Source organism: Ovis canadensis, chromosome 4 (assembly GCF_042477335.2).
Source record: "Ovis canadensis isolate MfBH-ARS-UI-01 breed Bighorn chromosome 4, ARS-UI_OviCan_v2, whole genome shotgun sequence".
Taxonomy (NCBI): Eukaryota; Metazoa; Chordata; class Mammalia; order Artiodactyla; family Bovidae; genus Ovis; species Ovis canadensis.
In genome coordinates, this window is record NC_091248.1 from 77,801,475 (window position 1) to 77,827,177 (window position 25,703).

Below are 25,703 nucleotides of genomic sequence, written 5' to 3' on the forward strand. Positions count from 1 at the left end.
ATAAGCAAGGGATCTGCTGGCAGCACCACATTAATGTAACTGGAATGGATTGAGCACAGAGCAGCCAGTGACTGAGTGCAGGGCACCCCGTCACAGATGCAGCTCTGGGACACCACTCAGGCTCCCAGAAGCAGACCGGAAAATCAGAGGGTGGGCTGACTGCATCCTCTTCTACCAGAGAACAGGAGCCAGGCATGAGACCTTAGCGGAGTGGCTGTCAGCATCCTTTATGTGGTCCACATTCCCAATTCAAATGATGAATCTATGACGGATTTTAGATAGTGTATTAAAAAGGAAAGACATCACTTTGCTGACAAAGGTCTGTCTAGTCAAAGCTATGGTCCTTCCGGTAGTCACGTACAGATCTGAGAGTTGGACCATAAAGAAGGCAGAGGGCCAAAGAATTGATGCTTTCGAAATATGGTGCTGGAGAAGACTCCCGAAAGTCCCCTGGGCAACAAGGAGATCAAACCAGTCAATCTTAAAGGAAATAAACCCTGAATATTCATTGGAAAGACTGATGCTGAAGCTGAAGTTCCAATACTTTAACCACCTGATGTCAAGAGCTGACCCACTGAAAAAGATCCTGATGCTGGGAAAGATTGAAGGCAGAAGCAGAGGGGGACATTAGAGGATGAGATGGCTGGACGGCATCACCCATTTAATGGACGTGAACTTGGGCAAACTCTGGGAGATGGTGAGGGACGAGGAGGCCTGGAGTGCTGCAGTCCATGGGGTTGCAAAGAGTCAGACATGATTTAGAGACTGAACAACAACAATTCCTGAGTCTACCTTTTTCTCCTCAAAATCAAAAGGGATTCAAACAGCTGGGATGCAGGATGAAGTTGGGGCTGCAGAGAAAGCATACACAGACGGTCACTATGGGAAGAAGCCAGCGCTTCCCAGGGTGAAGGGGAACAGAGGCTGCAGAGGAACACAGTCTCGTGCACAAGTGGCCCAGTCGCCTTTCCCAGCATCTCTGACTATATTGCACGACGGGCGCCCTTCAGCACATGACAAGTAATAAATGAGCTTTTTCTCTGACCCCCTCCCCTAAAACACAAAAAAGGGAAGGGCGTGAGATTCTAAGAATATTTTTATGCCTTTCTGGTGAGTTCTTTTGAACTAGCAAGAAGATGGGGCATCCAGCCCCAACGACCAGCGGGATCTTCATCAGAGGGCATCATCAGAGGCATTAGCCAGGCTTCTCATTCTTGGGACCAGGTACTGTGTAGGCCAGCAGGGGCACTGGAGGAAGCAAGGTGTGAGGGTTCAGGAGTTAAAGACAACAAGAAAATCAGAGTCACTTCCATGGGAAAGCTCATGATATGGAGTTAAGGAAGGCTACCTGGAGATATTATTTCAGCAGCCCCTTTTCTGACTCGCCACAATATAACAAGCTGGGCTCCCTGGCTACCTAAAGAAACTGCGACCTCAAGGGACCCTTTTAATTGTACACATAGATGATTGCCTGGGCAATGGAGAGTGAACGCATCCAAAACATGGAACTGAGTAAATGTCTTAGGCCCCGGCTGTGTCCTGCCGGCATGTTTGGTGGTGACAAACCACTTATTCTCAAGACCAGCTTTGGAGGGCTGTCACCCTCTTGTCAGCAGGAATCTCTGCCTGGGTCTTCTACCCGCAGTGAGTGGGACTCACCAGGTCCGCATTCGCCCCTCATTCCTGTGGGTCAACGGCAAGCCACTGAGCTGATTTTTCGCAGAAGAGAACAGAAGATTTTCCACAGGTTGCCCATGAAAGTCCACGTGCTGTGAGGAGCTACAGAAATACCTAACCTCGACAAGGAAATGGAGCTGACATCACAGGGAACAGGCAGGGCAGAGGAACTGCTCACAGCCCATCTGTCATCTTGACAAAGTAACTTTCTGGTCACTAGTGAGACACTTTTAAAGACATCTTTACAATTGACCTTGACCATCAGCAATCACAGAGGCTTTCAAAGGGACCCCTGGGATGCAGGCGTTAGAGCTGGTTCCTGCCGTCCTGCCTGTGGATAACAGTGAAGGCTGTCTGATGCATCAGGTGCTGGAAACATCCTTGCTCCTGGACTATATTCACTCTGGTGCTGAGGGCAGAGGGTGTCCAGTTAGCCCGAGGAATGTCAGGCAGAGCAACAAGGGGACAGGAGCCCTCTGGCCAGATGGAAATTCACAAAACTGAGAAAGTGAGTCTCAGACAGCATCCCTCATCTGAAAGCGTGTGAGCTGGGGATGGTCTGACTCATTCACCAGGGCCATTAACAGCCTGTTCTCGTCACCAAGTCTTCCCCAAGGGCCACATGCAGATGTCAGAAAGAACTGGAGAAGCCACAGATTTATTTCATAGGTTTAGAATGCAATTATAATTCACTGGCTTCCACTTTCAAACTCATGAAACAATCAATGAATGCCAATTTTGCATATAATCCATTTCTGATTAAGGTGTTATGAAGAAATAATAGTGACTGGTCACCCATAACATAAACTGGTCACCATTAACATAAACTTGTTGCTAAAAAGACTCACAACGCATGCTTCATTTTAAAAAAGAAATGACTGGCCAAGATTATTACCCTTCTGGTTTCTCTTAAAGATTTCATCTTAAGACAGCTTCTCTGAAGCTTTAACATCTAAAATAAGACAAAAATGTCAACAGAAGACAAACGGCCTTTAGAAAATGTGACATCGTGGCTGCAAACTTGGATTTTTCTGCAGGTTAAATGTTGGCTCCACAGATTCAAACCTATCTGACTGAAAATGCATGAGTTTGTTTAACAGATATTGTTGAGCCCCTGTGGTGGGCCAGGCACTGTGCCAGGTTTTTGCTGAGAATAGAACATATGAATCAGATCTATCCTCTGCCCTGGAAGAGATTCCAGTCCAAGAGGGAGAGGGGCCAGAGCACAAACACGGCAGAAGCACCTCACATGTTGCAACATGAGTGGACACAGGGCAGTCATGAGTTAGTTAAGAAGAGGCAAAGGTCTGTTTCAACCAAACTCCATTGCCATAAACCCCCAGAGATCATCCTAACCCTCCTGGTTCTTCAGACCATACGTGGGCCCCTGAATGAGCCTCCAAAAAGCTTTGTTATACAATTCTCTCACTGAGACAATTCAATCTACCTATGTTAGACCCTTGAAATCGGAGAACCCACAAAAGGGATCTCCTTCAATGATGCCATTCCAGTGCCCTCCAAAGTAGGTGCAGCAACATGGCTGGGCACCACCAACAGAAAAGCAGCCCATCTTATGCATAGTATGGGAAATGATTTGCCACTTTTCTCTTGCTCTATGAAACTGTAAAGTTTAACACCCTTTGCTAGTCTTTCTTCCATCATATATTTTAAGTAAACTGTTAAATACCAACATACTGAATTTTAATTTACATTCCCAAACCAATCATTATTACGTCACCAAGTATAAGCAGTAACGCCCTGTGTGCTGTGCTCAGTAGCTTCAGTCGTGTCTGACTCTTTGCAAACCTGCAGCCTGCCAGGCTCCTGTCCATGGGGCTCTCCAGGCTAGAATACTGGCATGAGCTGCCATGCCATCTTCCAGGAGATCTTTTCTTGCTCCAGGGAGGGATTGAACTTGCATCCCCTGCATCTCCTACACTGCAGGTAGATTCTTTACCACGATCCACTGGGGAAGCCCATGAGCAGTAATACTTATTTTTAAAACCACTTTTCTAAGGCACACATTTTATTTTCCAGTTATTATTGCCTATTATATATTTTACTATAATTTTAGTTGGTTCATTGGAGATCGCTTTTCAGCTTTGTCTGTGTATTGGTACAATTTCCCCACCATCTGACTTGATATGTGGAGTAACGTGAGCCATGAATATGGCAAGCTCTCAATATAGAAAAAGCAGTTTAGAGTGGAAAGGAAAATACATAACTTACCCTGAGGAAGAGAAATAATGAGTTTTATCTTCAAATTACTAAATCAAAATATTAAAGACAACTAATTGAATTAAAGACTAATTAATTCAATTTAATTGAACCAAAAAATTAAATTTAAATAAATTAAACACAGCATATACTTAGTCATCCAACAGGTATGCTGTGGAGGGGACCAATGCTGGAGGGGACCAGCAGTGGTCCAGGCCCCGGGGTACAGCGTGACTAGAGAGTCCACAGCCTCCAGAGCTGACATTCAGTAGCGAGACCTTCAGGAAACAAAGATGTGCGAGATACAAGGGATACTCATAAGGGCTATGGAGAAAACGAAGCAGGACAAGGGAAAAGAATGACAGGCTGTGTACTTCAGGGGTGAGAGGTCAGAAAAAAGGCCCTCAAATAAGAAAGCATTTCTCCAGAGGTGAGAATGAAGAAATGAGAATGTGTAACTATATTGGATGGGACTTCCCTGGTGGCTCAGTGCTAAAGGATCACCTGCCAATGCAGGAGATGGGGTTGGATCCCTGGGTCAGGAAGATCCCCTGGAGAAGGAAATGGCGACCTGCTCCAGTATTCTTGCTAGAGAATCTCATGGACAGGGGAGCCTGGAGGGCTACAGTCCATGGGGTTGCAATAGAGTCAGACACGACTTAGTGACTAAACGACAACAACAAATATATTGGATACGTGTGCTCCGGGGACAGGAAAGAGCAGACACCCTTGTTAAGAGGGAGCTGAGATCATGCAAGAATAGCGGACCGAAAGGGGAGGATGCTCTGGGAGGCAGAGTCAGAGACAGCATCAGAAGCCAGATCCTGCAGGCCCTGCAGTTAGACTTCAGACTGCAGTCCAAGTCAGATGAGAAACCACTGGGGGAATTTTTGTAAATAAGTGAAATAATCGGATGTATACATTTCAGTGGCCACTGCCTGATAATGTATTGTCCAGAGGCAAAAGTGATCATGAAGATAGGAATTATCAGATACATTGTCAAGGTTTTGCCATCAAGATATGCTACTATATCGAACATATGATGTAAGAGAAAGAGGAACTCAGGACATCACGGTTGATCCCTGAAAAGATGGAGCAGTGCAACTGATACTGCTGGCTGGAAGAAACAGGATTTGGAGGAGAGGTGCAAAATGAAATCTCTGCTTGGGCCATTTTAAGTCTGAGATGCTTCCTAGCATCTACGTGGAGAGGCCAAGTAGGCATTTGAATTTACAAGCCTACTCTTGAGGGGTCAAGGCTTTCCCGGTGGCTCAGCGGTAAAAGAATCCACCTGCGATGCACGAGTCGCAGGAGATGCAGGTTCAATCCCCAGGTCAGGAAGATCCCCTGGAGGAGGGCATGGCAACCCACTCCAGTATTCTTGCCTGGAGAATCCCATGGACAGAAAAGCCTGGCAGGCTACAGTCCACAGGGCAGCAAAGTGTTAGACATGATTGCAGCAACTTAGCATGCATGCATACCTTGAGGGGTAAGGGAGCTGGGAACACAAATGTGGGAACTTTCAGCATATAGATGTTTTTAAGCCATGAATTTATATAAAAATCACTTAGGGAAGGAGTATAAACAGAGAGAATGTTTTGATCAAATCCTGGGGCCCTCCAATACATAAAGTTCAGAAAGATAAGGAAGACCCAGGGTAAAAAGATCTGAGAAAGAGTAGCCAAATAAACATAATTCTTATAAACCCATAGAAAATTTTATATGTGTGAGTCTTAATACACACATGCATGCGCACACCCACACACCCCTCAGGCAATAACACACACAACTGTGTAAGATCACTGGTTCAGACTATTATATTAACCCAGTGACCACCAGAGGTCACTTTCTCTCAGCACCTGCCACTATGTCAGATACCTACCAACCAAGATGCCTCAGCACAGCTGTCAGTGTGGCTATTTAAGGCTCACGAGACAGCTACTGCTTGGCTACTGCTGGCCACTCCTTACCCTAGTGCTAATAAGTACCATGCCTGCCAAGCTACCTCTCTGAGGGAACAGACTCTAGCTCAGGAAAATGCTGATTGCCTAGAAGATCTAAGAACGCCAAGGGAAAGGTATAGAACCTGTGTCCTAAGGGAGCTCAGACCCAACAGAGAGCAGTAGCCAAACGCTAAGCAAGTGTTACAGATGAGTTTGGGAGTAAGAGAACATTAAATCCCTAGGACTTGAAAAGGAAAAGGAAAACCCCCATTTTAGGTTTTCCTTCTCAGTGGAACTAAGACCTAAAGTCCAACCCCTGGAAAGAACAGAGCCCATAGTCAGACCCTGCTTTCAATTTCTGATCCTAACAAACATGGTTCAAAGCTGGGAGCATGAGTGATCTCATCTTCGGCAGGATAACTAGGACTCAGGGATCTAGGGAAGTGGCTTGCGCTCACAGGCAGGAACTGGCCAAGAAGCAGGGAAGCCAAGACCCCACAACCACCTTGGAGAGCATTCTGAAAGTGAGCAAGAAGCAGAGAGCAGCCGGCAGAGAAGCTAGAGCTGAGGATATGTTGCAACTTTGAAATTTGTACTCCTCTCTGTCCTTTCAACATCATATTTCTTCCCACATACTTGAAGGCCATTAAAGTTCCCCTGGGCATTCTGTCCACCAGGCTAAATGATATCAGCACACCATCATTAGTGAATAATATTTACTAAACCCCCACCTGGGTGTTTGACACTGCTCTAGCTAGCGCTTCAGTTATTCCCAGCCATCTTTTTCTCAACCACTTCGTCATTATCACAAATGGCCCTCCTCTGGCCTCCACTGACTCTTCCAACTCAGCTGACGTCAGAGAGCTCCCCACTGGACAGTCCATCCCTCAACTGTCTGGTCCACGTGGGGTGTGTAGGAAGCACTTCCACCCCACTGTAATTGTTTATGTATTTCATTATCGGGCTGGAACCAAGAATTAAAACCTGAAACTGAGAAAAACAAGACACAAAACTTGGAGAGTGGTGACATCATGGAAACGCTGGGCTAATAACAGAGAAAGAAAATAACATGGTAAAAAAAATGAAGATGGAAATGATAAGGGTGGAACCCTGGAACAATGGAAGGCCGGACTAATTTTAAAAAAATTTTTTAAAGGGATTCTCATTAAAAGTATGGAAAATAGCAATATGACCAGAATTATGTGAAGGTAACACAAATCAGAACCCTGTCAGCTTGACTTTTTACTCTCCCTGATCAGGGAGACGGAGAAGGCAATGGCACCCCACTCCAGGGTTCTTGCCTGGAGAATCCAAGGGACGGAGGAGCCTGGTAGGCTGCTGTCTATGGGGTCGCACAGAGTCGGACACGACTGAAGCGACTTAGCAGCAGCAGCAGATCGGGGGAGGAAAGTGTGGGCAAAAATTGAGTGCCATCAACAGAGCGGAAAGAACAAACATTTCCCAGAATGGGTCTGTTCCAGATGAGGAAGGGACCTGCTGGGCGGAAGCTGCCATCAGAAGGAAATAGCTCCCGTTATAGAGGCTTGGGAATGGAAGGGGTGGGGGTGGGGAGCACCTCTAAATCCTGCTTCACCTGGCCCTCAGCTCTGACAGCTTGCCTCTGGCTCCTCCAGATGCTGCTGGATCCCAGCAAGTCTGTCATAAAACCCTGGCTGTTTTGTCAAATTGCTACATCTAGTTGACTCAGGCTGGAGAAGCAACAAACAAACGTCATATCAGCTTCACCCTGCAGCTGCTGCCCATCACAGAAAGACCACAGGAAACAAAGTGTATTCCTGCGGGAATCCGTCTCATGAGAGGCTGGCAGCAACCCAGAGGGTCAGCCTGTCCCACCCAAAGGCGCCAGTGTCTACCTCACTGGGCTACAAGGACTGTTAAAAACAGAATCCCCAGGGAAGTTATTTCCTGGGTCTCTCTCACTAGCCCCCTTGGGGTGCTTTCTCAACCCCTGTGGTCAGGAAGCATTCTGAGAGACATCTCAGTGGAATCTACCCAGGATGGGTCTCGATTCCCATACTTGAATTGTAGCCCTGACGCTCACTGATTAGCGGTGTGAGCTTCATCTTGTTTCACTTTTCTGAGCCTTCATTGTCTCAACTGTGAAATAGGTTTCTTGAGAAAGCCTTCTCTCCTTCACAGGGTGGCTTTGAGGAAGATGAAGGTCAGGCTATCCCCAATTTAAGAACATGGTATTGATTCGTAAAATAGTTATTGAGCCTTACAGAATGCAAGGTGCCATGCAAAATGTTTTCAGTGATGGTGAGAAGAATCAGACACTGTTTCTGCCCTAAAGAAACCTAAAGTCCAATAGGGAGACAGCCATGTGAATAATTAATGAAACTTCAGGGTAGGCAGGAATAAGGATTATAATATGAGAAATCAACATGAGGCTTCAAAGAACAAGTGACTAGTTCTGATCAAGTGACTAGAGGAGGCTTGAAGAGAAGATGATACAAAGAGAAAAAAGTAGCACTTCAGTAAAGATGTCTGATGTACAAGATAACTGCAAAGCTCCACAAAAATAAAGTTCTGTAAATGAGCCGACCTGTAGGTAAGTTTGGTGCCAATAACAGAATCTCAAATGTACCTGACCACTAGAGGACATGTTGCTTCATTGGGGAATTGACCTATATTCATGGTTATATTCATAGTCCCTTCTCTTTCCCCTAACCTCAGATGGGAAGTTTTTCAAATACTGGCTCCTGCATGGAGTCCCTGGATGAGGTTATTAAAAATGAAGATTCTTAAAAAAAAACAAAAAAGATGGTAATGCTGATAGTAACAGCAATTTAAAAAATGGAGATTCTTTGATCTCTGTCAGATCTATTGAGTCAGAATCTCTTAGAATCTGCATTTTTAACAAGCTCCCTGGGGGGTTCTCATGTTCATTAAAACTGAGAGTCATCTCTGCTGGGGCCCAGGTGGGAGAATTGTTACCACTGACCTGTTAATGGCCTACAACTGTGTGAGAGAAGACACGTCATCAGACTGAAGTGGGTGGGCAAGGAGGGAGGAGAGGCTGCCAGTGATGAGAATGCAACTGTGAGTCCTTAGTCACGAGCGCTCAAAGCTATGCTCTAAGGGTCTCTCCCAACACATATACAACCTCTGGTTCAATCACATTTTCACACTTTTATTTGAGACTCTCCCATGAGAAAAAGTCATTTGCAAACTAAATACATGACCCAAACTTTACATCAAATGCCTATATATACAATACATATTTACATATGCATATACATGTATGTCCAGAAAAGGCAATGGCACCCCACTCCAGTACACTTGCCTGGAAAATCCCATGGACAGAGGAGCCTGGTAGGCTGCAGTCCATGGGGTCGCTAAGAGTCAGACACGACTGAGCAACTTCACTTTCACTTTTCACTTTCATGCATTGGAGAAGGAAATGGCAACCCTCTCCAGTGTTCTTGCCTGGAGAATCCCAGGGATAGGGGAGCCTGCTGGGCTGCTGCCTATGAGGTCATACAGAGTTGGACGCGACTGAAGCGACTTAGCAGCAGCAGCAGCAGCAGCATACACATATGTCATCCAGCACAGTCAAAGAATAATTTGTTCTGATTAATCAGATACTCCAACCAAGAGTTAATATCTATGGCCTGCATGAGTTCTTCAATTTTCAAAGAACTTGAAAGCAATAAAAGAGATCTAACTTCAAAACTATCTGGAACATAATTTAATCTCTTTCGTTCATGCAGGAAAAAAATTTTTTTTCCATCTCACAGCGCCTCAGGCCATTATTACCATAAATGCTCAGTACATATGTGCTGCGTTTAATAACCATCAATCATTTTCCTAGTTCAGTCCTGCAATTCGGTTCCCATGTTTCCTGCAGGTCACCATGTGCCCCTCTCATTGGTACCAAGGTGAATGTTGTTTCCTCCCTTGCCCTCCCCCCACCCCACCATCAGAGGCATCCTGAGGATGTGCAGGAGAACCCATTAATTCAGAGTTGGGGACTCAGAGATGAAGAGAGGTGGTGTTTTACCATATCAACACATTTTATTTTTAGTTTGTGGAACCAGTGTCAGTTCACCCTGAATTTAAAGGTCCCCTCATTAAGATACACTGAAATAACCTGCCAGGATAAGTATCTCCAGTGAAAAATTCTCGAGGTGCTTAAAGTACATATTAGGTCGAACTGTAAGAAATTGTTGTTTTGATAGGTCAACACCAAATATCCAAAATCTGGAAGCTGTTTCTATAACTTGGCCAAGTGGTGTGTAAAGTACTTTAATCAAATGTCTCTTTGCCTTTGCCCAGTGTACAGCTTTTACGAAACAGAAAAAAAAAAATCACATATTTTAATAAATCCCAACTAGTTCCCTACACGCACACAGGCAGCCACAGGAGAAAGGAGGTCACTGCTATCTGGTACATGCTCATCCTAGGGGGAAGGAAGAAGCACCAGTTCCTCCAGCAGACATCACTTCGGAACTAATTAGAGACACCCAAAAAGCAGGCTCCTGCCCCCTTCCCTGCCATCCAACTATTCCCCAGACTCTGACTGAGTCACCTCTTAAGGGGAAGGAATTTCCGTCTGGGTGCTCACCTATTGTGCTAATGAGACTGCGAGTTGAGCTCTGGTGGGTACCACTGGGTGCTGGAACCCCTGATTCACATGTGCTTGAAAACAAGAAATTGCCTCATCTCAATTCTAATAGGCCCGTTTCCCTCAAGGAGCATAAACCCAGGAACATGGCATAGCAACTGTCAAGTGGGAGAATATCTGATTAGTCTTCCCATTCAGGAAAACAGCATCCCCCTGAGACCTAGAAACACCGGGATGTGAATGTTCTGATGCTACTGCTTTCGCTCTATAAATCCACAACTCAGGAGAGACCCAGCAGGCTGTGAGAGCCTCTAGAGTTCATGAATTTCTGAGAGGTACAGGGGCAGTGCATGTGTGCTAAGTCACTTCAGTTGTGTCCGACTCTTTGCAGCCCTATGGACTGTAGCCCACAGGCTCCTTTGTCCATGGGATTCTCCAGGCAAGAATACTGGAGTGGGTTGCCATGCCCTCCTCCAGGGAATCTTCCCAAACCAGGGATTGAATCCATGTTTCTTATGTCTCCTGCATCGGCTGGCAGGTTTTTTACTACTTATGCCACCTGGGAAGCCCACAGGCAGTCAAACAGCACAGCAAGGCCCTCCTGGAGGCAGAAGTGGCAAGTCCCACAAGACACTGACCAGATGCAGCCCTGCTCTCTGAACCCAGAGGAAGCAGTTGTCATAACTTGCCTCAAACAGGTCTGTTCAATTAGAAAATAAAATGGAAAAGGAATCCCCCGATATTTTTTAGTAAGAAGTTCTAGGAATAAATACAGAAAAGAATGCAAATGTCATTGCTTTGCTCACTAAAAAGAAAGCAGTGAGGAGGGAAAGGAACCTTATTGCTAATGCTATCATCTGCAGATCTGCCTCCAAGAGGAACCTGAGAGGACAGGTTCCAAAAATTTTTTTTTTACATAAAGAGAAGGAAAAAAAATTAAGACAAAGATGCTAAAAATGTCTCTCAGTGAGACCCAAATAAATGTAAAAACAGTTTCGGGCCTCCTAATTTTCCTGCCTCCTTTCAGAGAACCAGCTCCACCTCTCCTGGAAATAATCTTCTGAGGTCACCCACAGCTGCAGAGGCCAGCAGCACAACCAGAGAGCCCACTGCACGGCATCTCAAAATAAGATGCTCAGCCTACGCCTGCAGCCTTTGCGGCCATTGAAAAACCATCTGGCCAAAACCTATTTACTTGACCAAGAGTACAAGAGTTATTTTGGAAACACGCGCTTTTGTAAGTGAAAATGTGAGGACAGTTATCTGTGTGATTCTTACTGTCACTGTCATTCTCTTTGGAGTGTCCCTGGGGTATCATCACTTATGTTGCTGGCCCTCTCCCACAGCCGTTTTATGGTTATTCCATCAAAGCAGGGCATTCAGGGGACATGCTCTGGTCAGGGAAGATGCCACTTGTCCCTCCCTCCCACTTTCTCTGGTTGAGTTACCTGCATGAAACCTTCAAATTGCCACTCAGGGTATAGACCTTTGAACCTGTCATTTGCCAGATCTGGGTTAGTCCCGCCCATTACCTAACATTAAAAAAAAAAAAAACAAACAGAAAACTCATTACATTGCACGACGTGTACATACAATAAGGCCTTTGTCCTTAAAAGAAAAACATAATTTTCAACAGAGTCAGCTCCCAGAAGCCAAGGGAGCTAACATCCAAAACCTAATATAAACACTGAGGCTTGTGTCCCGGTTTCAGAGTTAGGCTCAGTGAAGGGGGAGGGAATGATGGGAATGGCAGCCAAGGGGGTCCGAGGCATTTTTGATTGTGATTTTTGAAAACCGAACTGAGATAATCCTGGATTCTCCCCTCTCAGGCACCTCCTGCATTTTCGTCTACAAGGCAGCAGGGTATTTCTATAAGAGAGAATGTTCCTTTTGTCACAAATAAAAGCAGGACTTAACGTCTATATGACTTTAGGTCTCAAATGGGAGTACATTGCTTTCAAAGGAAGAAAAAAAGTGTTTTTGCAATGATTATTTAGGATGTCTTTTATAGATGTGGTTGACCTTCTGTGACAAACTCACTGGGAGAATCCTGTTTTGGAACTTGGAGTTCCATTCTGGGGGGTAGCGATCCCAAGTGTTAACAACCCAAATATAAACAGGAAACTCCAGCCTGACTCCCACTCAAGTCCCAAGGTTAAAGACCTCTCACTGAAGCTATGGGGCTTCCAGAGATGAGGGGACAAGGTTCTTACGCTTGAAGACCTCATCTCCTAAGATAAATCTGCCCAAGTTAACCACATACATTACTACACAGAACACGCTGTCAAAGAGAAGAGGCAGATTCTTAGCAGAGTTGACGAGACAGCGGGTCAAAAGCACATAACGCTCTGTGAATGTGGAGGGTCTGCAAGTCCAAATCCAGTCACATCAGCTAATGTGGGATCACCTGCTACACCGCGAGCAGCCACAGAGTGACTGGGGCTGGGCAGACACAGCAGGGCTCTGCACATTTTAAAAGTGGGAGAACTGCCTGGTGGTGAGTGGTTAGGAATCTGTACTTTCACTACCGAGGGCATGGGTTCAAACCCTGGCTGGGGAACTAAAATCCCACAAGCCATGCCTCTCAGCCAAAAATAAAAATTTAAGCACACAAAATTATTAAATTTTTTTAAACATAAATAAATTAATTTAATAAAAGGGAGAAGATTCTGAAGCATCAGTCTCAGTGGCTCCACCCAGTGATTAGTTTTACATTTCTGCCTCCCACCTTCCACTTCCTCATTCAATGGCAGTGCAGCAAAGGACAGGTCGGCCTCACTGTGAAAGCAATGTTTCGATTAGCCGTCAGGAGACAACACGAAAGAGGTAGACTTCTGAAAATGAGGAACAGAGAAGCAGCCATCTTGCTTAGCCCCAAATATTTCCCAGGTTTTCTATCTTTTACGGAAAAGATAGCAGTGACCTCTACTAAAGTTCCATCATCTGCCCTGATAGAAGTTCAGAGTAAACATGTCATAGGAACTGGCCATACACTGAAATAAAAGCAGTAGTCCAGTTAATCATTTCTTAGTATAGAAGCCTTGTAGTCATCTACTTAAGCACTTCTTAGAAGTCTGGGATAGGCAGTAATTGCATAGCATTTGGATGGTGGCGTGTGTCCATGTGTACTAAGTCACTTCAGTCATGTCTGACTCTTTGCAAACCCATAGACTGTAGTAAGCCAAGCTCCTCTGTCCATGGGAATTCTCCAGGCAAGAATACTGGAGTGGGTTGCTGTGCCCTCCTCCAGAGGGTCTTTCCCACCTAGGGACTACACCCCTTCATGTCTCTTACATCTCCTGCACTGGCAGGCTAGGGCTATCATTTCTGAAGTGCTTACCACTTTTCCAGACTCTGTTTTAAGAATCTTGACTTAAGAAATGTTTAGACTCACCATTCTGACAAAAGCCCTATGATGAAAATAAAGATGTCAAGATACAGAAATATTAGGCAACTCACGCAAAGCTGTACAACTATTAAAGGGGATATAGGAGTCACTACACTATCATTGCTAAAAAATATACTCACTAAAGTATGTGCTAAAAACTAGTTTATAGCATACACTTCACTGTCTTTTATTCAAGTTCTGGCCCTTAATAATAGTTCCACTTACACTGTTTACAGAGGTCTTTCACAAACACTAGTATATTCAACCCATACACATCATCTCAGTCAATGGCTACAGCCCACAGATGGGGTCTCCACTACGATTCCTCTTTAGAAATGAAGCCAAAGGGCAGACATACCATTGTGACTTGCTCGGTACCCACACTAAGGCTCAGGGAGACCAAGGTGGCTGCCCAGTTATGCACAGCTACAAGCTGGCCCTGGGGAGACTTGAGCCCATAATTTAAGACACCAAGGCTGCCATTCCACAGGTCTTCTTCAGTGATGAAACAGACATCAAAAATTTAGTGAAAAAAGAAAATATTTTTCCTGGAGATCTAACTAAAGGATTAAATTATATCATAATATTTTTAAAGCACCATTAACAGTTTCATAGAGCAAACTTGAAAGTTTATAATTGTAAGATTTTATGTTAGCCAAGTTCTTTGATATTGTTGGTCTGATTCATAATAAGAACTGCCTCCATGTAGCTTTGTCCATTTTGCACGTAACTATAGAAACATTCCAAAGACACTTCCAAAGTCTATTATTTTTATTCATGAAATTTGTTTTGTTTGGGGACCTTTGAAAATGTCATGTGGTATTTATTCACTTTTGCTGAGACCTTTACATTCAGAAAATGTGTGATTTTTGCACTAAATTTTCAAAATCCCTAGAGCAATCTTAGTATTGCTCTCAAACCGGGTTCCACCAAATTCCATCTATGATCAATTCTATTCCATGGGAAAATGAGCAACACCTGGACACCATTGTGTTTGTTTCAAATAGTTCAAGATGATGATGAGAAAGTTCCATCCTTGATGTTCTCCCAGAAGGTCCAGTCTAACTCTGGAAGATCTAATACCACTGACCTTCCTCTTCTTCAAACACCTTCTGCCTTGGCCTGCACTTTGCTGATTCTCCTTCTGTAACTATACCTCAGTCTCTGTCGTCGGCTTCTCCCTTCCTAAACTTCTATTAAATATAGCCCTTCTTCTAGTTACTATTATAGGCTAATTTCTTGAAATCTCAATTTAGACCCCTTCCAAAGACAAATAATTTATCCCCAAAGTTCTGAAATTTATTTCAGTGCAAACAGTTAACACATTGGTTTCTAGTCTTGATGTCTCTATTACTATCAAGATCTACATTTTGAAAAGCCTACTAGGTTTTCCTAATCGGAAGGTCTTCAAGCCCACTTCAGTTCTGAAGTTATTATCCCCCATCCACATCCATGACCTCTTCTCTTCCTACACTGTGCATAACATTGGCTAGAATTCTCAAAATTCCCTTCAATCCACCCCATTTCTCACCTTTGCCATTTATTTTATTGCCAAGTTCTATCAACAGCTTCCCAGGTGTCACTAGTAGTAAAGAACCCACCTGCCAAGAGAATGCGGGTTCAATCCCTGGGTCAGGAAGATCCCCCTGGAGAAGGGAATGGCAACCCACGCCAGTATTCTTGCCTGGAGAATCCCACAGACAGAGGAGCCTTGTGGGCTACAGTCCACGGAGTCACAAAGTCAGACATGACTGAAGTGACTCAGCACATTAACTTGGGCTCTGAAACTCCTCTGCAAGTCTGGGGGTCCCAGCACAGGGGTATACTTGCTTTAAGGTGGGTCATACAATTTTGATGGTTGTAAAAAAATGTGTGCTACCACTGAGAATACACACCACCATAATAGTATCTGTCAAACTGAATAATTTGCCAAATGTGTCAAGCAACAGCGCAGAGCAAGGTATCACTGTGGGTAAGAGGAGAGAGATGGCCCCAAAGTGGAATTTTGAGAGTGAGGTCTGGAAGTAAACCATTCTATTCAAATAGCAGCACCGAGAGCTGCTCCAGACACACCAAGTGATGAGCAAAGTGACTGCCACAGAGTGGCATCATCCCACCGTATTGACTACCGCATTTTAACTACTGTGTTTTTTCTGGTGCCTATTGTCCAAACTCTGGCCTCTCTACTCTAAACAGCTCTCACAAAAGCTTCCAGAAGAATTCGTACAAAGCACATCTTACTGTGTCATGTGGGTGAGCCAAAATATTAAATGGCTCCCACAACGCCACAAGTGGAACTGAGCTCCTTATTATTGCACTCACTGTCCTCCCCTTGATGCTTCTCACCAAGCCGTCTAACTAGCTTCCATCAGAGCTTTGGGTACACAGGGCACACTGAACTCCTCAATCTTCACAATTCCCAAGCACACACTCTTCTGTGCCTTTGCTCCAATCATGCTTTGCCCAGACTATCCTCTCTCTGCCCATCAAGGTCCCAGATAATCCAATCAGAATTCGTCTACAGTTCCCTTAGTACTTGGGTTTGAGCCTAGCAGAGTGTTTTTCTGCCACTCCTGTAAAACTCATCCATGCCTGCGTTTTTCTCTTCCATTCCACTGTGGGCAAGAACCTGTACTATTGGTCTGCCCCCCGAAGGTGCCCAACCAGCACAATGCTTCAAACACAGAAAAGGCAAGAAAGGAAGGGGAAAATGAAGTGTGAAGAGAAGGAAGAAAGAATAATATTATTGAATGTATAACCTGTTATCCCTAGTGCTTTGAGTGATGTTTTATAGAACTAGAACTGGGAATCAGGAGGTCTTAAAATATACACCCAGCTCATTTTGCTGATCTTAACTAAGTTCAACAAGCACACTTGACCTCCTGGTGCCATAAAAGGTGATGTTACTAGTATTCTTTTATAGCATAAAGGATTCAACAGACTATCAGTTGGACCCAAGTGCCATAGAAGAGGGTGCAAGAAACTGATATCTTTTGTTTATTCAATGAATTGGTATTAATTAGTTTATTTTCCATCACTTTGTGTTGCCTGACTTTTCCTATGATGTCCTGTTCTCCTGCCCTCACTATATCTGAATCCTCATCTGGGGAAGGGCTCTCTTTCCCCAGCCTGCCTTCCCACACTTAAAACGCAGTTTACTGGTGGTGCACACTATGAAGACTGGTACCTTGAAATGAAAAGAAAGCATGTTTAAAATGGAATGGGAATGGGGCAGGGGAGCACACAAGTAAATAGGCAGCAAAAACCTACTCAGGTCTGGAATAGGGTTGAGAGACTTGCACAAGACGGTCCAGGAAAATCACCGTGATGCCAGACCACTAGGCAGTTTTTCCAGAATTACAACGCTCCTGAGTCCCTACCCTATCTCTCTGCCAATAAAAGTACAAGTGAAGGTGACCCCACAGGCATGGAGATGTAAATACTCTGCAGAAAAAACGAGGCCCCTCTTCCATGGAAAGTTTTTTTAGTGTTTAATGGAGAGCAAGGGGAAAACTTACAGCAGGGCTCACAGACACTGGACCAATAAGAAAGCAGCTCAGATCAACCTAGTCCAAGTCTGGAGGGACAGGAAACCCCACAAAACGTTACTCACCTAGCCCTCTCCGTTCATAACGATGGGTGGGCTTGGCATCATTATCCCTAGGTCTCTTCTCCATCAGCTTCCCTTCCCTCCCTTTTCTTTCTTTCTTTTTTAATGAGCCCATAGGGTTTCTTTCTTTATTTTTTTTTTAAGAATATTTATTTATTTGGCTGCACTGGGTCTTTGTTGCAGCAAGTGAGATCTTCGATCTTCCTTGCAGCATGCCAACTCTTAGCTGCAGCATGTGGGATCTAGTTCCCTGACCAGGGATAGAACCTGGGCTCCCTACATTAGGAGCCCAGAGTCTAGACATTGGACCACCAGTGAAGTTTCCCCTTTTCTCTCGTTTCTGATGAACATTTGCCTCTAATTCCACGTGAGGAAATAAGAATTTAAACATTAACATCATCATCAACAATAATAATAATGAATCGTTCTGACTTAATGCCAAGCTTTGGACCAAGTCTTAAATGTTCTATCTCATTTAGTTTGCACAGCAAGTCTATGAGTTTGTTAATGACAGCCATCCCATTCTACAGATAAGGAAATGGAGGCTTAGAAAGGTGAAAAAACTTTCCTGAGTTCACCAGCAGTAAGTGACTGAGCCAGGCTCCCCAGGTGGCTCAGTGGTAAGGAATCCATCTGCCAATGCAGGAGACAAGGGTTCAGTCCCTGGGTCGGGAAGATCTCCAGAAGGAAATGGCAACCCTCTCCTGTGTTCTTGTCTGGGAAATCCCATGGACAGAAAAGCCTAGTGGGCTACAGCCCATGGGGTCGCAAAACAGTTGGACATCACTTAGCAATTAACAACAGAGCCAGTATTGGAACCCAGGCCTGTCTGATGCCAGGGCTAAAGCACTTTGCCAAAATGATATGATACAAGCCAATAGCTGAGTGCACTGCATCTTCCTCTGAAGGGCCCTCCAAGGCCAGACTTGGTTTGTGTTATAAGACAAAATCACTCTAACTACTCCCTAGAGTGAGCCTATGTCAGCTTTGCAGAGGTTGAGATAACTCTCTAAAGCCCTTGGAGGGATCTGTAGACATTTGGAAATAGTAAACAACCTGCAAAAGCAAGTTGGTTTAGCAGAGAAAACACTGTTTTCACATCACAGGTCTGTTTCTCAGTAACTATATAACTTCAGGGCATTTGCTCCACTTCTATGAGCCTCAAAAAAGTGCTAATGATAATAATCGTCTATGAGCTGGTATTGGTGAATTTGTCAGTAAGATGCTGTAAATTAGTTCAGTTCAGTTCAGTCGCTCAGTCGTGTCAGACTCTTTGCGACCCCCTGGACTGCAGCACACCAGGCTTCCCTGTCCATCACCAACTCCCAGAGTTCACTCAAACTCATGTCCATTGAGTCAGTGATGCCATCCAATCATCTCATCCTCTGTCATCCCCTTCTCTTCCTGCCTTCAATCTGTCCCAATTACAGGGTCTTTTCCAAGGAGTCAGTTCTTTGCATCAGGTGGCCAAAGTATTGGAGTTTCAGCTTCAGCATCAGTTCTTCCAATGAATATTCAGGACTGATTTCCTTTAGGATGGACTGGTTGGATCTCCTTGCAGTCCAAGGACTCTCAAGAGTCTTCTCTAACTAAATTAGTTACCCTTTCCTAAAACTCTATTGAATACCTTATTATGCGGGAAGGCAATTGGTCATACCATCTTCTAAACAGAGTATAAGTAAAAATAAATAAACACATAAACACATAAATAAATAAACCCTGATCATTGTCTTAGTGAGCATCCAATATCCCGTCTAAAAATGATACAAAACAATTTTCAAAAAATTGTAGCAACCTATTCATATGTGCATGTATGAAGCATACTCTCTGAACACATCAAGACTACTTTATATTTCCCCTGCCTTCCTCCTTCCTTCACCATGCTCATTCTCCCTCTCTCCACCTCTCTCTCTCTCTCTCTCTCACACACACACACACGCAGACATACATGAATTGAATCCTGATGCACCACTGTCTCCCTCATCCTCAAACACGTGCCTTACACTTATTCAGCTAATAGATAAATATTCTCCAGCCAGTTAATTTGAACAATAAAAAACATGAAGCTTTTATAGAGATAAAGTACCCTAGAGAATCAAAAATGCTGGTAGCTGCTTGTTTAGTGACAGAGGATTCTGTGATTAAAAGTAGAAGACAGCAGACAAAGCCCCCTCTGTTTGCACCCCTTGGTTGGCTCCAAGCGAGGTGGAGCCCCACTTCTTGTAACACCAAATTTCACGTTGTTTTTTATGAGCAGAGGGTCCATTTCTAAATTGCACCTCTGGATTTAAAAGAGGAAATTTAAACCTCAGAATAATGTTTTTTGCTGAACAAAACGTATGCCAAACTAAGCTCGGACTGACTTCTGTTTTCTGAGTCCCAGCCTCCCAAGTTTTCTCGGGTTTCCAGTACTGGGCCGAACTCACTGGTTTTTGCCATTTCCTTCTATGTTATGGTTAGATGGAAAAGGGGTGAGAAGCAGGGGTACCACATCCTCAGGTTCACTGAATGGATTTGGGGATGTCCAAAAGATCCAGAGGACCACTTTCATTAGTTGAGACAGGCTGGCTCCTATCAGCTGTACTTCACGTAAGGCACCAATATGTTTTTCTAGGCATTACGGGAAAAATAATTATGGCAAGAAAGGGAAAAACACCACACAAAACAGCAATAAGTCTGGCCTTCCTTCCCCAGCCCCACAAAAGACCGTTTTATAAGACGAGGAAAAGCTGTGCTTTGCTTTCTAACTAAACAATGAAGCGCTTGCATCTTTAATCCAAACTGTCTACCCGCTTCCCTAGATTTTGGGACAATAGTCCAACTTCTCACCTTCCCCCTTGAACAGTTGAACCCACACACTTTAAAATAATATCCATCAACAGCTGACAAACTGGTTATTCTTGGACCACAACTGATGCTGGCAAGAGGAGGTCCAGGCAGACAAGGATAAATGAGAATAAAATTATTCAGTTCTGCTCGCCGTGGCCACCGCATCAGCTGTCATCCTCAAAATTCCCACAGAAATGAGTTCATTCCACCTTTGAAACATTTCGGAGCTTAAAAGTTTAAATCAGGCCAAGTTGATTCTGTGGGATTTTTCTAGCTTTTACACTGTAATTATATGCAGGACTTTGTGCCACCTATTTCCTCTCAACTGTAACATTTTACGTCTTTTCTAAGCATACGTTGAGGTTAGCTTTTTTTTTTAGTACGTGTTATGAAATAAGATATGAGCTTATACTCAGCTTTAGGTAGCTTTCTGCCAAAAGGCTGGACCAACACAAACTAAATATGACTATTTTCTTTATCCAAAGTACAGTTTTGACTATTACATACCCTCTTAACGTACATACATAAAACTAGCTCACAACGAAAGCTCCCTGCAGGTCAACTGAAATCATAACGAGATTTTCCTTTCATATAATGTGATTAACAAATGTTAGCTGACCGAACTCCTAAAAGACTCTAAAGAAAAAAGCAAAATAACTCAAGCAATGCCAAAAAGTCAAATAACTCAACAATCTATTTTTTTCCTTGCTTTTTCACATCTTTAACTTAGAAAATAGCCTGTTTCACTTGACTATAGGAATGTGCTCTAGAGGCAGGTGAGAGTGAGTTCCAGCTCCACTATTTACTAAAATATGACCTTTACAAGCTACTAAATCCTCTAGCCTCAGTTTCCTCATCTGTAAAATGGGGGGAGGGGTACAAATCTTCAAAAGATTTTTGTGAAGATTAAATGAAACGATGCAGTCTTCGATAAGTGCCAGCGAATAAAGTATTTCATAAGTGTTAGTTGTTATTTCTGACATTATCTGTTTGCTAAATATCCAGCCTAAATATAAAATTGTCAACTAGCCTCATGGTAAGCTAGGTGCTTCGAAATTCATATACTGCAGTGGGTCCCTTGGAAACTTACAAATAAAGAAACGGTTGTCCATCTAGCGTTACTCAACTTTATCAAGTACTACAAACGTTTGGGAAACAATAATAACTATGACAACTTGGGCCCCATAATCCTAAACCCCTGCAAAAGTCATGGCAATGTATCACTGAACCTTTCAGCTAGGGGGAACTTTGAGGCGTCCTCTGAAAAGCTAGTGAGTCAGAATGCGAGTCTCGACTTTATGTGTTTGGAAAGGATTTCTGATAGCTCTCATGAAGGCAGATACTTCCAAATGTTACTCAAAGATATAGATGAACCTACCACCCTTCTGAACATAATCAATATAAGAATCACTCCAGAATTCCGACGCATCTTTTTTCTTCAGTTTCACTCTTTACCTTCAAAACAGCAAGGTCTTATTAGCAGTAAGCTGTACTTTCGGGGAAAGGCACTATTTCCACCAGGGCAAGAGTACCAAAAAAGGGAAACGCTGTATGGAGAATTTTCATACTATTTGGAAAAAGTTTGCAAAACCCAAACTCTGTGTTTAAACATTATAAATGTAACAATATTGCTGAGGAGAAAAACAATATTTTCACATGTGGAGTTCCAAATTTATTTAAATATTACCCCATTTTCTGAGATCTTACGAGATTAAGATAAAATAATTCACTAACACTATGCAGATAGGAGAAATAAAGAAATCATCTCCCTTCTGCCCCCACCACACACACACACACAGAGGCAGACACACTACATTTGTAAATACACAATTGAGCCAAAATTTAATGCAAAGCTCCTTTTCAACAGGTCCATTGGTGAAAAATCATTCATTAACAAGGCAGCTCATAAACACAAACCTAATTGTCCCTCTCTCAGCTCCCTTTTGTTAAAGCAGCAACACTTATCATCTCTGGAACTGGAATGCATTTTTACCTTTATTTCTGCTGATTTCCTTAGTCTTCAGAACCTGATAATCATTTGATACAGACATTCACCTTCACCCATTTATCATTTCACAACATTGACCTCATCTCTTGTCATGAAAAACTTCGGGTAGTTTAAACCCAGATGGCTTGGCTTTCCCCTAAACAGAGAAAATTCCCTTCTCTGGTTGCATACAGCATGTTGATCTGATAACAAGCAGTCATCTATCATTTGGGGGCTTTGCATTTGACTTTGACTGCCTTAATGTATTTCCAACAGGGTTTTGTGATATGTAGTTTTTAATCAAGGTTTGCCAAAAGTGATTGGCATGTAAAACACTTTTAAACAAAAATGTTCTTTGTGAGTCGCTATTTCAGCTCAGAAATTCTTATTCATATAATTTAATCTCCCCCATGTGGTTACTTATTAGATCTTATCATTTACTATAAAGCTAAAATAAACTGAAACAAATCATTTTTTTAATCTACCAGCCACTGCTAGTGTTAACTAAGCAGCTGACAGCCAAGTGTCATCCTCTATTAAGGACAGAATGTCCTTTCTGACTCATGGCTTCCAAATCAGATATATAAAGACTGTTTTTGAGAGCTTAGGCTATAAGAGGCAAAAAAACTCAAGATCTTGTCCCCATGTTTGTGCTTTGAGACTCTAACCTCTCTTTCCCCTTGTCACATACCTTATCCCAGACCTTTATACCTAAATGTTATCATTTTCACACTGAGCTTAGGCAATGGAATCAGAGCAAAAAGTTTGGTGGCACCTATGATTTGGTGGCAATAGCCATTCCCAGCAGCAGAAGTGCAAGTGGTAATTACCACTGAGGTGATGCTATACCAAGTCCATCTGAAGTTTACTTCTGCAACCTGATGTCAAAGATAAACATCTCCAGCCTGATAAAATAGAAATTGCCAAAGTCCATAAAACTTGGAAATTGAACGGAATTCAATTCACCAGCCATCTATGGTTTTGTAATGACCAAAAGCAATTTTTAAGATCTGGTCATAAAATTACAGCTAAAGGATTCACCTTGTCAGAGGGAGCAATTGATTTCCCATTACCTGATCTCCATACTCACCATGCAGACACACATTATACAAGGGTTGTCCGTGATAAATGGAATCTGGAGGACTTCACCTTCATTTTCACATTTTGCAACAGAACCTAAAGGGGAAAAAAAGTTATTTAAATTTAGCTGCATGGCCTTGTTACAAAAATAGAATTTTTATAATAATGCTTTTTGAGAAAACTATATCCAAATTTCAAAAATCCCTAATGAGTTTTAAATAATCAAATTCACTCAAAAAAGTCCCCTTGAAAAAAACCTACTTTAAATAATTTTATTAGAACAAGTTTTTTTAAAAGCCTGTGCTATATAGATATATTTTCTGCTCTCAGATGGTTGGTTTAAGCACAATTCCAAGTATTTCATTGGATCTTTAATAATACCCCTCCTTTATAAAACCATTTCAACTAAATAAACACTCCCATAAGCAAAAAATTCAAATTGGCCATTAAGGCAGATTTTAAATTTGAACAGAATTCAGGACTGTGTCAATAAACAGGCCTTTATATGAATCTGCCTCATATTGTGTTGAATTGAAATTACTTTTCGAAATACAATCTTCTTTCCTCTTTTCTTAGAAATAGACTCAATATTTTCTTTTCTGCACCAGGTGTCAGTAAAGTATGTCCTTCAGAATAGCAGCTGAGGTCTTCACCTGCCTGAAAGCATATAATTATTATATCCTGCTATTATTACCCTTTTAAAATATGATAGTTTCTTTAAATCCAGTTCTGGAGGGCGGGTGCTTTAAAGATCACTACCAGTAAACCTTACAGAATGAGACAGGCCTATGGGTGGAAAACGATGCAGTGTTTTGTTTTGTTTTTTTCTTTAATTGCATACGGGAGAAGAGATCAAACTAAAGGTTGAGGAAAACTAAAGATAATAAAGGAACTTTTCAAATTCAAATAGAATTTCCGTTATCACTACAGTATTAATGTCAACAGCCTGCCCGCTCTCCACTCCTTAGCCTACTCACTGCTTTCCCACCCCTTAACGCCGAAGGGCTTCCTTCATCCCCGTGCGCCAGCGAGGAGCAGGCTCCAAGGTGCTCGTTCCCCACCCTCCCGTCCCCGGGGCTAGTCAGCGCCTTCTCTCCCAGGTACCAAGCCAGCGTCTGGGAGGGTCGGTCCCTCCCGACCCCTCCCCTACCTGTCAAGAAGGAGGAAGCCAGAGACATGGGGACCCCCGAGCAATTGAGCAGCAGCAAGACGCAGCAGGTAATCCCGGGCGAGCGCCGGCAGGGACGCTCAGCCAGAGCCCTGACGCCGGAGAACCAGAGCATCGTCACCTGGAGGGAATCCCGGGCGACTGCAGGTCCCGCGCCGCCGCCTGTGCTCCGCTACCGCCGCTTGCAGTCCAAAAGGGCTCTCAGCCGGCGAGTCGGGAGACAGTCCGCGAAGGAGGGAGGCGGGCGCCCGGGAGCCTGGGGCGGGGGAAAGGTGGGGGGGGGGGGGAGTTGGCGGGGGGAGAGGCGGGAGAGCGAGGCGAGGGGTGGGGGGCGCCCAGGGAGGAGGGGTCCTGCGGCCAGGCTCCTCCAATGCGGCTTTTTTTTTTTTTTTTAAAGGAGTTGCTCGCAGCGGTTTAGTAGTCGGCTTCTCCACGCCAGAGAGGGGGCCAGGAGGAGGGGGTATCGGAACTGCGGGAGATAGGCAGAGAGGAGTGGCTGCGCTGCCCGCTGCGCACCGCTGCTCCGCCGCCGCCGGGTCCGCAGCGACTGCCCCGGGGCGCGCCGCTGCTGCAGCTGCCGCGTCCTCCACTTCTGCGCTCCCACCTCCTACCCGCCCCGCCGGCTCTCCACTCGGTCCGCTCGCACGCTCGCTCCGGCGCCGGAGACCCGGGCGCACTGAGCGCCTCGGGGAACCCGCTGGGGGCGCCCGGACGCAAGAGGGATAGTAGAAGCCTCGCGCTGGGCGCTTGTCTCCGCCGGGGGTCCAGCCAGCTCCCCCAGACCCTCGAGGGAGGCCGCTTGCCCCGGGGCACGGATCGGAGCCGGGCAGGCGTGTCTCCACCACCCGGAGCGCGCAGCGCCTCCTCCCTTTCCCCGGGGGCGGGTGGGGAGGGATTCCTCCCCTTACGGGGGATGCCGCGCCAACCCTGCTGCTTTTCCTGTGCTCCAACCCTAGGAGGGAGGAGAAGATGGGACGCAGGGCGCCCCACCACCGCGGCTCGTTCCCTGATGCCCCAGCTTTGGGAAGGAGTGATAAACCTAGCGCCTGTGGCAGGGTGGGGGTGCGGGCAACTTTTCACTCTGCTTTGCCTTCTTTTGGCTGGCGCACGACGGCCGACAGTCCCTGAGCGGACAGAGGGGCGAGGGGCCTTCGAGATCACTGCTCAGTGCTGCTGTGTCTGTGCGTCGCGACACTAGGGAAGACAATTTGAAACG

General features: G+C 44.4%; 1 protein-coding gene across 2 annotated transcripts in view; it reads right to left on the reverse strand.

The window, feature by feature from the left end:
• Positions 1–25,041, reverse strand: part of BMPER (BMP binding endothelial regulator) — a 257,526-nt gene extending 232,485 nt beyond the window's left edge. Inside the window, exons 1-2 of one of the 2 annotated variants that reach the window (XM_069586706.1) lie at positions 24,470–25,041; positions 23,330–23,415 (exon numbers count right to left, since the gene is read on the reverse strand). In XM_069586706.1, coding sequence (XP_069442807.1) covers positions 23,330–23,415; positions 24,470–24,602 — 219 coding nt within the window. In that variant the 5' untranslated portion in view covers positions 24,603–25,041. The remainder of the gene's footprint in view (positions 1–23,329; positions 23,416–24,469) is intronic. The other variant, XM_069586707.1, reaches the window with a different exon arrangement.
• Between the last annotated feature and the right edge of the window lie 662 nt (positions 25,042–25,703).